This window comes from Hypanus sabinus, chromosome 4, assembly GCF_030144855.1.
Source record: "Hypanus sabinus isolate sHypSab1 chromosome 4, sHypSab1.hap1, whole genome shotgun sequence".
NCBI lineage: Eukaryota > Metazoa > Chordata > Chondrichthyes > Myliobatiformes > Dasyatidae > Hypanus > Hypanus sabinus.
This window is the reverse complement of record NC_082709.1, coordinates 58,874,497-58,886,712: the sequence shown is the minus strand read 5'-3', so window position 1 is coordinate 58,886,712 and position 12,216 is coordinate 58,874,497. Positions and strand designations below refer to the sequence as shown.

General features: G+C 39.5%; 1 protein-coding gene across 5 annotated transcripts in view; it reads right to left on the bottom strand.

Annotated features, from left to right (window-relative positions):
- Positions 1-12,216, bottom strand: part of agap1 (ArfGAP with GTPase domain, ankyrin repeat and PH domain 1) — a 649,558-nt gene that overhangs the window by 150,306 nt on the left and 487,036 nt on the right. For 4 of the 5 annotated variants that reach the window (XR_009511654.1, XR_009511655.1, XM_059967178.1 and 1 more), the window contains exon 13: positions 6,594-6,755. The exons of the other annotated variant lie outside the window; for it this stretch is intronic. Coding sequence is in view for 2 of the 4 variants with exons in the window: in XM_059967178.1 (XP_059823161.1) it covers positions 6,594-6,755 (162 nt within the window). In the remaining 2 variants the exon portion in view is untranslated. The remainder of the gene's footprint in view (positions 1-6,593; positions 6,756-12,216) is intronic. 5 annotated transcript variants of the gene reach the window in all.

The window sequence follows — 12,216 nt, the reverse complement described above, 5'->3', positions numbered from 1 at the left end:
AATTTAGCATGGGGATGGGAACCAGAGTGATAGTGCAGAGGATGAGGTTTGGTTTACAAACAAAGGCAATGTGTAGTGAGACTCTCAGCAAGGAGAGGCTGATGACAGGGCAAAATTGCAGTCAACAGGGTGAGTTGCAATGTAAAAGGTGGACTAAATCGAAAAGGGTGAATACAGGACTGAAGGTGTTTTTTATACTAACGATATATGGAATATGTTAGATGAACTTGTAGCACAGTTACAGATTGGCACTATGATGCAGTGGGTATCCCTGAATTGTGGCTGAAAGATTATAGCTGGGAGCTTAATATCCAGGGATACACATTATATCAAAACGACAGGCAGGTAAGGCAGAGGGGGTGGGGTGGCTCTATTGGCAAAAAATGAAACAAAAAATTAGAAAGAGGTGACATAGGGCCAGAAGATGTTGAATCATTGTGGGTAGAGCTAGGGAACTGCAAGGGTTAGAAGAACCCCCCCCCCCCCCCCCAACCCCAAACACTAGAAAGGACGTTGTTTACAAATCACTACAGGAGATAAAAAATGCATGCCAAAATGTATGACAATATTATGATAGTGATAGGGGATTTCAATATGCAGGTTGAATGGGAAAATCAGGTTGGTGCTGGATCTCAAGAAGGGGAATTTGTAGAGTGCCTACGAGAAGGCTTGTTAAGAGCAGCTCATGGTTGAGTCCAGTAGGGGATCACCTATTCTGGATTGGGTGTCGTGCAATGAACTGAAATTGATTAAAGAGCTTAACAAAAAGAAACCATTAGGGACAAGTGACCATTATATGTTAGAATTCAACCTGCAATTTGAGAAGCGGCAGCTAAAGTCAGATGTATTAATATTACAGTGGATAAAGAGAATCACAAAGGCATGAGAGAGGAGCTGGCCAAAACTGATTGGAAAAGATAATGGCAGAGCAGCAATGGCTGGGATTTCTGGGAGCAATTTGGAAGGCACAGGATAGGCACATCCTAAAGAGGAAGAAGTATTCTAAAGGCAGGATGATGCAACCGTGACTGACAAGAGAAATCAAAGCCATTGTAACAGCCAAAGAGAGGGCATACAATAGAGCAAAAATTAGTGCAAAGTTGGAGGATTGGGAAGCTTTTAAAAACAACTAACTTAGAAGACAACTAAAAAGGTCATAAAGAAGGAAAAGATGGAATATGAGCTACTGAACAATATGAAAGAGGATAGCAAAATTTCTTCAAGAAGTGCAAAAGAGAGGCGAGAGTGGATATCAGACTGCTGGAAAACGACGCTGGAAAGGTACTAATAGGGGAACAAGAAAATTGTGGATGAACTGAATAAGTATTTTGTAGCAGTTTTTACTGTGGAAGACACTAGCAGTATGCCAGAAATTCTGGAGTGTTGGGGGTAGAAGTATGTTAAGCTGCCATTACTAGGGAGATGGTTCTTGGGAAACTGAAAGATCTGAAGGTAGGTAAGTCACCTGGACCAGATGGCATACATCCCAGGGTTCGGAAAGAGAAAGCTGCAGAGATTGTGAAGGCATAAGTAGTAAAAGGAAAATTGCAAATGTCACTCTACTCTTGAAGACAGGAGAGAGAAAAAAGGAAATTATTGGCCAGTTAGTCTGACCTCAGTGGGTGGGAAGATGTTGCAGTTGATTGTTAAGGATGCGGTTTTGGGGTACCTGGAGGCACATGATAAAATAGGCATAGTTTACTCAAGGGAAAATCTTGCCTGACAAATCTGCTGGAATTCTTTGAAGTAATAACAAGCAGGATAGACAAAGGAAGTAAAGAGTAGGAATAGAGGGAGCCTTTTCTGATTGGCTGCAGGTGTTCCACAGGGGTCTGTGTTGGGACCGCTTCTTTTCACATTATATGTCAATGACTGGACGATGGAATTAAAGACTTTGTGGCCAAGTTTGTGGAAGAATAAAAGATAGGTAGAAAGGTAAGTGGCTTTGTTTAAGTAGAGAGGCTACTGAAGAACTTAGACAGGTGGAATACAGTGTCGGGAAATGTATGGTCATGCACTTTGGTAGAAGACATGAATGAGTTGACTATTTTCTAAATGGGGAGAAAGTACAAAAAAACTGAGGTGTGAAGGGATTTGGGAGTGGTTGCACAGGATTCCCTAAAGGTTAATTTGCAGGTTGAGTTGGCAGTAAGGAAGGCAAATGCAATGTTAGCATTCATTTTGAGAAGTCTAGACTATAAAAGCAAGGATGTAATGTTGAGGCTTTATAAAGCACTTGTCAGCTTCACTTGGAGTACTGAGAGCAGATCTGGGTCCCTTGTCTAAGATAGGATGTGTTGATATTGGAGAGAGTTCAAAGGAGGTTTACAAAAATGATTCCTGGTTTGAAAGGCTTGTCATATGAGGAGCATTTGATGGCTCTGGACCTCTATGCACTGGAAATCAGAAGAATGATTCTGAGAATGAGGGGTAACCTCATTGAAATCTATTGAATGCTGAAAGGGCTCAATAGAGTGGATTTGGAGAGGGTATTTCCTATGGCGGAGGCGTTTAAGACCACAGCCTGAAAATGGAGGGGTGTCCATTTAGAATGGAGATGAGGAGGAATTTCTTTAGCCAGGGAGTTGTGAATCTGTGGAATTCATTGCTACAGGCAGCTGTGGAGACCAAGTCATTGGGTATATTAAAGGCAGAGGTTGATAGATTCTTCATTAGTCAGGGCCTGAAGGGCTACAAGGAGAAGGCAGGAGGAGAATGGGGCTGAGAGGGAAATGGATCAGCCATGATGAAATAACAGAGCAGACTCGATGGGCCAAATGGTCTAATTCTGCTTCTATATCTTATGGTCTTAAGGATTTAGTGTGAGAACTAAAAGAAGTCATGAAGTGCATGAACAAAAATATTAACTGCAGTAAGAGAATAGGGGAAACATCCCCAACAGAAATAATATGAGTAAGAAATACTGGAAATATATTAAAAGAAAGGAAGGGGTAATGTGAATGTATATTCATTTAATCCACACAAAGCTGTAACAGCCAATGACAAAATGGCAAACTTGATCATAAATGAGACCTTGCAGTTCCATTCATGGTGACAAAAACATAATAAAATATAAAAGTAATTCAGGTTTGCTAATCTCAGCGCCTGATAGCTTCCATCCCAAGACATTATTTTTGAAAATCTCCAGATTCAAGAATTATTTATTTTGAATGGAAAATGTCAAATGTCTTATAAGTACGGAAGGAAAAAAATCCAAGGAACTAAAAAGTCAGTTTTGTATTTGTTGTGGGGGAAATTATTAAAGCCTATCATCTGGGACAGAGACATCACTCAGCAAATACTGAGTTCATCAAAGAATGTTATTAATTGCAGATCATGCCTGACTAATCTCGTTACATTCCTGGAGAATGTCAGAGAGTCACAGAGCACAGAAAGAGGACTGAATAAAGAGAACACACTACTGTCAATACAAACTTCAAGAATGCACCTGAGAGGTCTTTGCAAGGAAAACTATTGGAAAAACAAAAGAGCTTGGATCAGAAGTTACTTAGCAACAGGTGTCTGTGGGCTGTTGGCCATCTGATAGCTCAATGGAGATTCATAGATTGGCAATGTTAGCAATACATAGAGGGGAGGAGTAAAGTCATGTCCCCAGGGTCTGCACTGGAAAATCTGATTTCACAATATATATATTAATCACTTGGATGAAGGAATAAGAGGCACTATATTCAGGTTTACAAATGGTACTAGATTGTGCAATTGGGAGATGAAGATTACATCGTCAGACTATCTAACTATGTTTAGAAAATATACACAGCACACTTTACATTGATAAATCTATAATTCGTGTGGGGAAGTGGGCAGTTATCCCATTTGGATGTGACAAAGACGATGCATTCTATTTTGTTCAGGAGTATATCTTTATGAAACATGTTTAACATTCTCATGATGCTCACATTAATTTCAGTGGTGTGGCAGCTATTGTAACATAACTTCACTCTAGCCACAATATAGCAATGAAATTGGTGCTTTTGATGCAACAAGAGTTAAATGCAGGCAAGGAAGACGGGTGGTTTTGCTGTTCTTCAACCTGGGCTGTGTGATATTTAAATGCAGAACCACATTGGAGGATCAATTTAGATTTTGTGCGCTAGTCTACAAAATGGTACGTTGATCCACTACTATGTGACTTGGAAGCAAATATCTCACCATCTCACAGTACACTGAATGAAAATAGCAATTCCATATTTCATCTTGTAGCTGCTGTCTGGGATTTGTAGTTCAGGAGGACTTTGGGCACTTTGGATTTTAACTTTTAAATAATGACTGAATAACTACATTCAGTGAAACCTCTCCACTGAAAGAAATGCTAATGGAGGTTTCAAATATCTGGAACCAATAGTGAACTTTAAAAGCCCGTGAGTTAACGATTGATTAGCTGATCTGAGCATGTGTGAAATGGAAATGCAAAAAAAAACATGATTTCTTATCAATTTAATATTTTGGGTTATGCTTGCTGATTTAATCTCCTACACTGGTAATTGCAATTTTTATGGTTTAAAGAAAGAGACGATAATTTTTCATTTGTGACTCTTCTAAAGCCTGGACTCTTCAGATTACTTACTTGCAGGTCACGTCCATTTGATCTGCTCCACAGAACAAATGTGAATAGTAAGTCAGCATCTACCAATTCAGGAACCGTCTTGTCACTGAGCCCCAAAAAGAAGGTGGCACAGAAACAACTGTTTACTACTTTTTAAAGGGCCAGAAAGCCAGCATTTAAAAAGTGCTGCAGGACTTATAAATAACCATTTGCCTATCTCTGCTAGCAGACATCGCAATATCACAAGTAACAACTTTCGCATTTTCAAGAACACTGATACTTTGAGGTGGTAAACTAAAATTGAAAGGTATCACACTAGAAATACATTGAGTTCTTTTCCCTAGAACAGGAAAAGCCTTATTGAGTGAGCTTTTTAATGCATGCAATATACATGAGCAAGGAAGAATAGTTTTGCCCTAATACACTTACATCATGTGGCAACTTTGACTGATATTCTTAAGGCTTTTAAACGAATTGTTCCTTGTAGTGGAAAATCAACATTTAAAAGTACCAAAATAACATTTTGATGTGCTCCAGAACCATTCAGTTCTCCAATCAGCACTGTTGTGATGCATAACACTGAATCATCTCATCATATATCTGTAGATAAAATTTACAACATGTTGTCAAACAATATACCAGGAATATATCAGGCCAATGGGTTGCGTGACCAATTCCACACTTCACTTGTATTTTTACCAACGTTCGGGACGCAGCATTGGGACATAGCCTTTGAGGATGACCCAGAACCAAGAAGTAATTGTTTTAACTTGGGCCCTCTGCAAATTAAGAGCCATTTTAAAGACAAGCTATGCATGTGGGTCTTTCCAAAAATCTTATCTCAAATCCACCTGTTCCTCAGCTGCAAATCTGGGGTGAGTCAAGACTAAGGAAAGATTCCACATTCTGAATGTCTTCCGTTTCTGTTCCTGTCTTTTTAATTTCATTTTATTCCCAAAAGGGCATGCAGCGAAGTCAGTATCTAATGCAACATACATAGTGCCCTCAAGAAGGTGGCAGTGAGCAGCTTTCTTAACCTACTATTGCCCTTGAGATGAAGGCGCAGATACAGTGCTACTGGGTAGGGTATTCCTACTATGATGAAAAGTGTGGTGGGTTATTTCAACATCAGAATGGTGTATGATTTTGATTTGCAGAGGCAGTGCTGAATTACTAAGACAGGCGTGCTCTGGATGGTGAGTGTGGCAAAGTGATCAGCAGCAGTTTGGAGTATAGGGATTTTCTCAGTAGAAATCATACCACCCAGCATGAGACTACATGGATAAAGAAGGGTCAACTTTTAAGGATTGTGTAACGTGACTATCTATGGTAAGCTCTTTCTGTACATTGATGGGAATGCTGTTGCTAATTATACTATTTCTGACAAAACAGAAATGGAGGACTCACAATTGTCCAGAAAATGAGCAGTTATTGAGAGTGGGAAAAAAATCAATTGGGCTTTTAGCTTATGATCTCTCTTGATGGAATATCCAGCCTGTTGTTAGATGAGGTGATGGCTTCTAACTCCTTAATGCTGGTGCATCATTTCACAAGAACAACAAACACAGTGTAAATGGTGAAGTCAGTGCTGACACCAGGAAGAGAGAGGAGTGTGGTTTTCCTGCCAGTCAAAATGATTAACAATTGATCTACCCCTGTACCTTGTCAAGTGAGTCACCTGTTCTCCCAAAGGAAAAGCAGATACCTGCACTCATACACAAAAATAAAAGGATGTTTTCAGGAACATACCATGGGTTGAGTATTTGAAACTGTAACCTACCAACCTTCTCCAACAGACAACAGTGGCAATACCAGTGATCATTAAATTGAACCAATTCTACATAACAGTACACAAGCAAGCTCACATAACTGCTGCATTATACTGCAATATATTTGGGAAACATTTCAAATTTAAGCACAGGCACATACAAGAAATAAACTAAGCATTGGACATTTTGCCTTCCTTAAATCAACGAGTTCTAGCACATCTCACTTAATGCCAGCAGGGAGTATTAACACAGTGAACTACCTTCTGCTGTGCCCGTGATGCCATCTGCTTTGAAGTTACTGGTGCTCTTCTTCCTGCGATGTTTTTTCCTGTTGGCATGGGGTGAAGGTGGAGGCTCCAGCTTGGGACTGGTGGTGCTTGATATACTGGGGCTTGAACACACAGAGTCTCCCAGGCCAGTATCTTCAACAGAAAACAAAAAAATGAGACCTTCCTCGATCAGTTCCAGCACTTAATTAATATATCCAAACCTCATCATTTGAAATTGGAATACAGGCAGTCCCCGAGTTACGAACGTCCGACTTACGGACAACTTGTACTTACAAACCGAGGAAGGAGAATGCCTTCCACCATTTTAAGTTGGATCACAACACCATCTGCCATTTTAAGTTGGATCGCAAAGTCGTCCACCATTTTAAGTTGTTGCCGTTGACGCTGTGTTGAGTGTTTAACTTTGTATTTGGCTTAAATTTTTCTTACTGAGATTCACCCTGACCTCCCCACCTACTCTGTTCCGGTCGGCTGGTGGCGCAGTGAGATCAGCGCTGGGCTGGAGAACAGAGGTTCGTGAGTTCAATCCAGTGACAGACCGCTCCCATGCCAGGTTGATGTCGATCCAGTGACTCTCGTACCTTCCGTGCCGGGTTGATTTCGAGCTCGCAACTCGACCTCGTAAAAAAAATCACTGCCACCTCCAGTTTAAATTCCCCCACGGAATATTGTGGAGGATCAAACACCCAAACCCAGCACAGCCTCCACTTGTTCCATTTAGCCTGTCTCAGTGCGGTGGTCCTTAGGACCCAGCGAACCTCGGGAGCCAGCGGAGCTTGGGACCCGCTGCCTGCAGTGTTTCTGTTCCATTGATGGGAAGCGATCGCAATTGAAAATGAAGTGGAGATAATAAGGCATTTGGAAAGAAATGAAATGCCATTGGTCATTGGAAAAGCATTAGGCTACAGTCGGTCAACGATCGGAACAATTTTAAAGGATAAAGGATAAAGTGAGAGTAATGGAGCATGTGAAAGGCCCTGCCCCGATGAAAGCTACAATTATTACTAAGCAAAGTAGTGGTTTAATTATTGGAATACATACATTTCTTAAGTGTTTTATATGCATAGAAAGGTAAAATATATACTATATACTAAGACAAACATTTGACTGACGCTAAATAATACCGGCTGTACTTGTTCCCACTTATGTACAAATCCGACTTAAAGACGGACTCAGGAACAGAACTCATATGTAACCTGGGGACTGCCTGTACAAGGTTTGGGCACAAGGAGACAACTCTTACACAAATGGGGAAAATAAAGAATTGGTTTCTCTCAAGGTCCCTGGAATCAATAAAGATTGGGATTTAATATGACCAACTCATCTTAGATGCATTCCAAAATATATCAAATGTATCCATTGGTACCTATGCTTTAGCCATTGATTACCCTTCAATCATGTGCGACCCATCTTACTCATCTACTTTAAAACAAAATGCGAACCTCAGTTTGAAGCATCCTATTTGACTAAACAGTCAAAATTAATTCCAGATAAAGTTTTCAGTAGCCAATTGGTACACAAGGAAATGCAAAATTTATCAGCTAAATTGTAAGAAATATCATATCTTCACAATCCTGGCATTCTGGGAGTTCTTTTCCAATCTCTAATTTTCCTTCCTCAAAATTCAAAGTAAATTTATTATCAAAGTATATATAAGTTACTATATACAAACCTGAGATCCATTTTCTTGCGGGCATACTCAATAAATCCAAAGAATAATAACTATAATACAATCAGTGAAGAACTGCACCAACTTCGGCATTCAAGCAGTGTGCAAAAGACAACAAACTCTGGCTCTTTCACGTGCACTAGTGCAATGCAGCGGGAAGAACTGAATCTGAGACAGTATTTAAGTCAGTATTATTAAGTAGGCATTTGCCATATGTTCTGTACAATTCCCATAGTTTGCAATAATTTCTTTTCCAACACCATTAATGTTACAGTAATCATTTAGACTAGTTTGATTCAAGATCATTTGAATCACTAATCAATACAAAACCGATGAAGTAAACCTCAGTAGAAATAGGAGTTCTATGCCTTAAACAGTCATGTAAAAAATATTTTAAGAAACAGGTTGCAACAGTGTTTTTGTAGAAAAAGGCGGCAGAGTTTAGTTCATAATCTTGACATAGTACAGGTTATTTGGAGATGCAAACTCTATGCAAGGGACGTCCCCAGGTTGTACTCTCAAAGGTGCGGGGGGTAGTAAAAAGATCAGGAAATTCTTGTTGTGAGTATGTTTCTGAGTGGGGAGCTGGTTGGCTTCAAAGAAGATGGAAAGGAGAAAACTAAAACAAGAGAAAGTAACATGATTCACATAATTTTACATCATAACATTTGGAGTTGCTCGAGATAAAATAACTCTGTTGCCAAGTATTAACATACCCTGGAACAGATTCAGTTGTTCATTATCTTCAATTGGAGCCCATGTTCAGAGAGAACAGGTAGAAATGGAAATGAAATGCCTTAGAAAATTTAATGGAATATTATAGTTCTAGTTCTAATGTTACAGCTCTATTGTCAACCATATTTCCTTACAGCAAGCTTCCAGTTAGCATGGAAAGAGTGGCGAGTTTAGATTCATAGGACACTTCTGATGTGCCCTCACAGGCACTGAAATGCTATTATCTTTATACTGCTACTGGTAAAATAACCTATTTGAATTGCATTCCCCTTACATTATGCACATCTTTCCTCTTTCACATATAACACAGGTCACTCAGCACATCCGATCCATGTTCATTATCACAGGAGCATTTTCATATCCCCATTCCTCCACTCTTTCACTACAGCAGTCAATTTTTCACTACAACAATTAACCTACCAGCCTATTTTTTTTTTTGGAGGATTTGGGAGGGAGCTAGAGCAACTGACAGAAGCCCGCAGGGTCACAATAGAGAATGTGTCAACTCTCCACAGACGTCATCAAAAATCAGGACCAAATCTGAAGCCATGAGGAGACAGCACCAACTACAATTTCCCTGTGATGTCCCCAATAACGGTCAAGCAATGTCTTTTCAACTGGTTTACAATTCCATGTCAAGGACAGGTATGGGCAATATTCTGTTATGCATTTTCTGATTGCAAGCAATCAATTTTAAAATATTAACACCCTTTGCACTCCTTTGCTCCTACTTTGGTTGTCTAACCTGACCAACCTGACCAGTTTCTCTTTTGCTATTCTACTACTCACTCCTGTGTACTGATTATTCCATTCATGTACAGTTGGAGTCCCTTGATTATTTTAGAGTCACTCACTTTTCTCTCTGTCAGTACGGACAATTGACACAGAAAACACATCCTTGTTCACTGGATTCCCAGGCTGTGTGTGCATTGAAACATATACATTACTTGGAACTAAAGTGAAAGATTATTTTTTTAAAATTGTGACAAGATGACAATGACTTGCTATTAATTCAGATGAAGTCTCCTCCAAGTATTTTGCTACATTTCACAGTGCAAGATTACAATTTTAAAAGAGTCATACAGCATGGAAACAGGATCTTCCGAGCCTGAGCTGACCATCAACTACTCATTTACCTTCATCACATTTTATTCTCCCCAATAATGATTCACAAGGGAAATATTTATGGAATCCACTCAGTTATACACTTGACGGTCATGATTTTTTACACATAAAGTACGAATTTATTCAGTTGTTTTGTTAATACACTACAGTATATTGTGAGTAGAATAAGCCACCAGAAAGATGTGGACACTAAGTACAGTGAGCGTCCTGTTATTCTCCATTAACAGAGCTTGCATAGAAAAGCTCCGTTTCCATCTGGAAACAGTTGAACAATTGCATTCCTGATTGTTTTGTTGATCATTATAGTACATTTAAGCCCCAGTGGCAGTGCAGTTAAATTGCTCCCAATAGAACCCACAAAAAATCCACACATTTAATATTTTGATGCCTCCCCTCCAATTGAAAACACATATTTACTATAGCCCTGTATGACTACCACTCTATGTAACATATGAATGGAGAAATTCCACCCTGAGGGGCTATGGCATACTCCTCATAGACATTGCTAAGCTCAGGGCTTGGTTTTACAGCTGGATAATGTGTTGGCACAGAGGTTTGAAGTACATCCCAGGAGTTGTCAAGTATTAGCTCCAAGATGTTATCTTTCCATGCAAGATTACTTTTATTACACATTACAGTGATGTACAGCAGGAAAATGGACTGCATTGTAGAGCTACACAGAACAGATTCACTCATTTAAAAAAAAATAACCTGCTTCTATTTGTGAGAGGTACGTTGCCCTTACTGTACTTGCTCATGGCTCAGTGGCTAAGCATTTTCCTCAGGGATAGAAGTCTTTGGGATCATATCCCAATTCAGAGACATTATCCAGGAAGTGCAGTCCTTTCAAAATTGGGATTATGTGCATTTTCTAAGGAGGCAAGGAAAAATTGCAAGGGTATCTTGGCCAACATTTACCCCTCAGTAACAAAGCAACCACATGTGCTGTAGTTAGTATTGCAAAATACAAAGCAAATCAGGTTGCTTATGTACATATTATCTGCTTCATTTTCTGTATTATAAGAGTGTTTAATATTCAAAGTCCTAATTGAGGGGTGACCTTTTAGAACAGAGGTAAGGAGAAATTATTTTTTTAGTCAGAGAGTAGTGAATCTGTGGAACGTTCTGCACAAACTGCAGTGGAGGCCAAGTCCGTGGGTATATTTAAGATGCATGTTGACCGTTTCTTGATTGGTCAGGGCATCAAAAGATATGGTGAGAAAGCAGGTGTATGGATTTGAGTGGGATCCGGGATCAACCATGATGGAATGGCAGAGCAGACTCGATGGGCTAAATGGCCTAATTCTGCACCTATGTCTTATGGTGTTATATCGTACTACACTGTATGCAGATGAACTGAAGTCACATCCAGTGCAGCCTCTTCTCCCTTCTCCTCTCCTCTGCTCCGTGAACCACATCCAGAAACCCCACATAGTGGAAATCCAATGACCTCGGTCAGGAATTGCCTCACTATTGGGGGAAAGTAGACAGGAGTTGAGCTGTGATTTTTCTTTTCATTATGAAAAGCCTGTATCCTCGCACACTTGGGAAATGACCACTTTGGTGACATGCTAAGCAGACCTTACCAGAGAAAAATTGAAAAGAGGAAGAAATTGTTTAGAGAATAAATTGTTTAAGCTGCAGTCAACAATTTTATTTTAGGAATCAGGTTTAATATTACAAGCGTATGTTGTAAAATTTGTTAACTTAACAGCAGCAGCAGTACAATGCAATAATCAGAATCAGAAACAGGTTTATTATCACCAGCATGATTCGTTAAATTTGTTAACTTGGCAGCAGCAGCAGTTTAATGCAACACATAATATAGAAGAGAAAAAAATGAATAAAATAATAATAAATAAATTATATGTATATTGAAACGTAAAGAAACGTACAAAACCCAGAAATACTGTATATTAAAAAAAAAAGTGAGGTAGTGTCCAAGGATTCAATGTCCATTTAGGAATCGGATAGCAGAGGGGAAGAAGCTGTTCCTGAATTGCCGAGCGTGTGCCTTCAGGCTTCTGTACCTCCTACCTAACTGTAACAGAGAGAAAAGGGCAT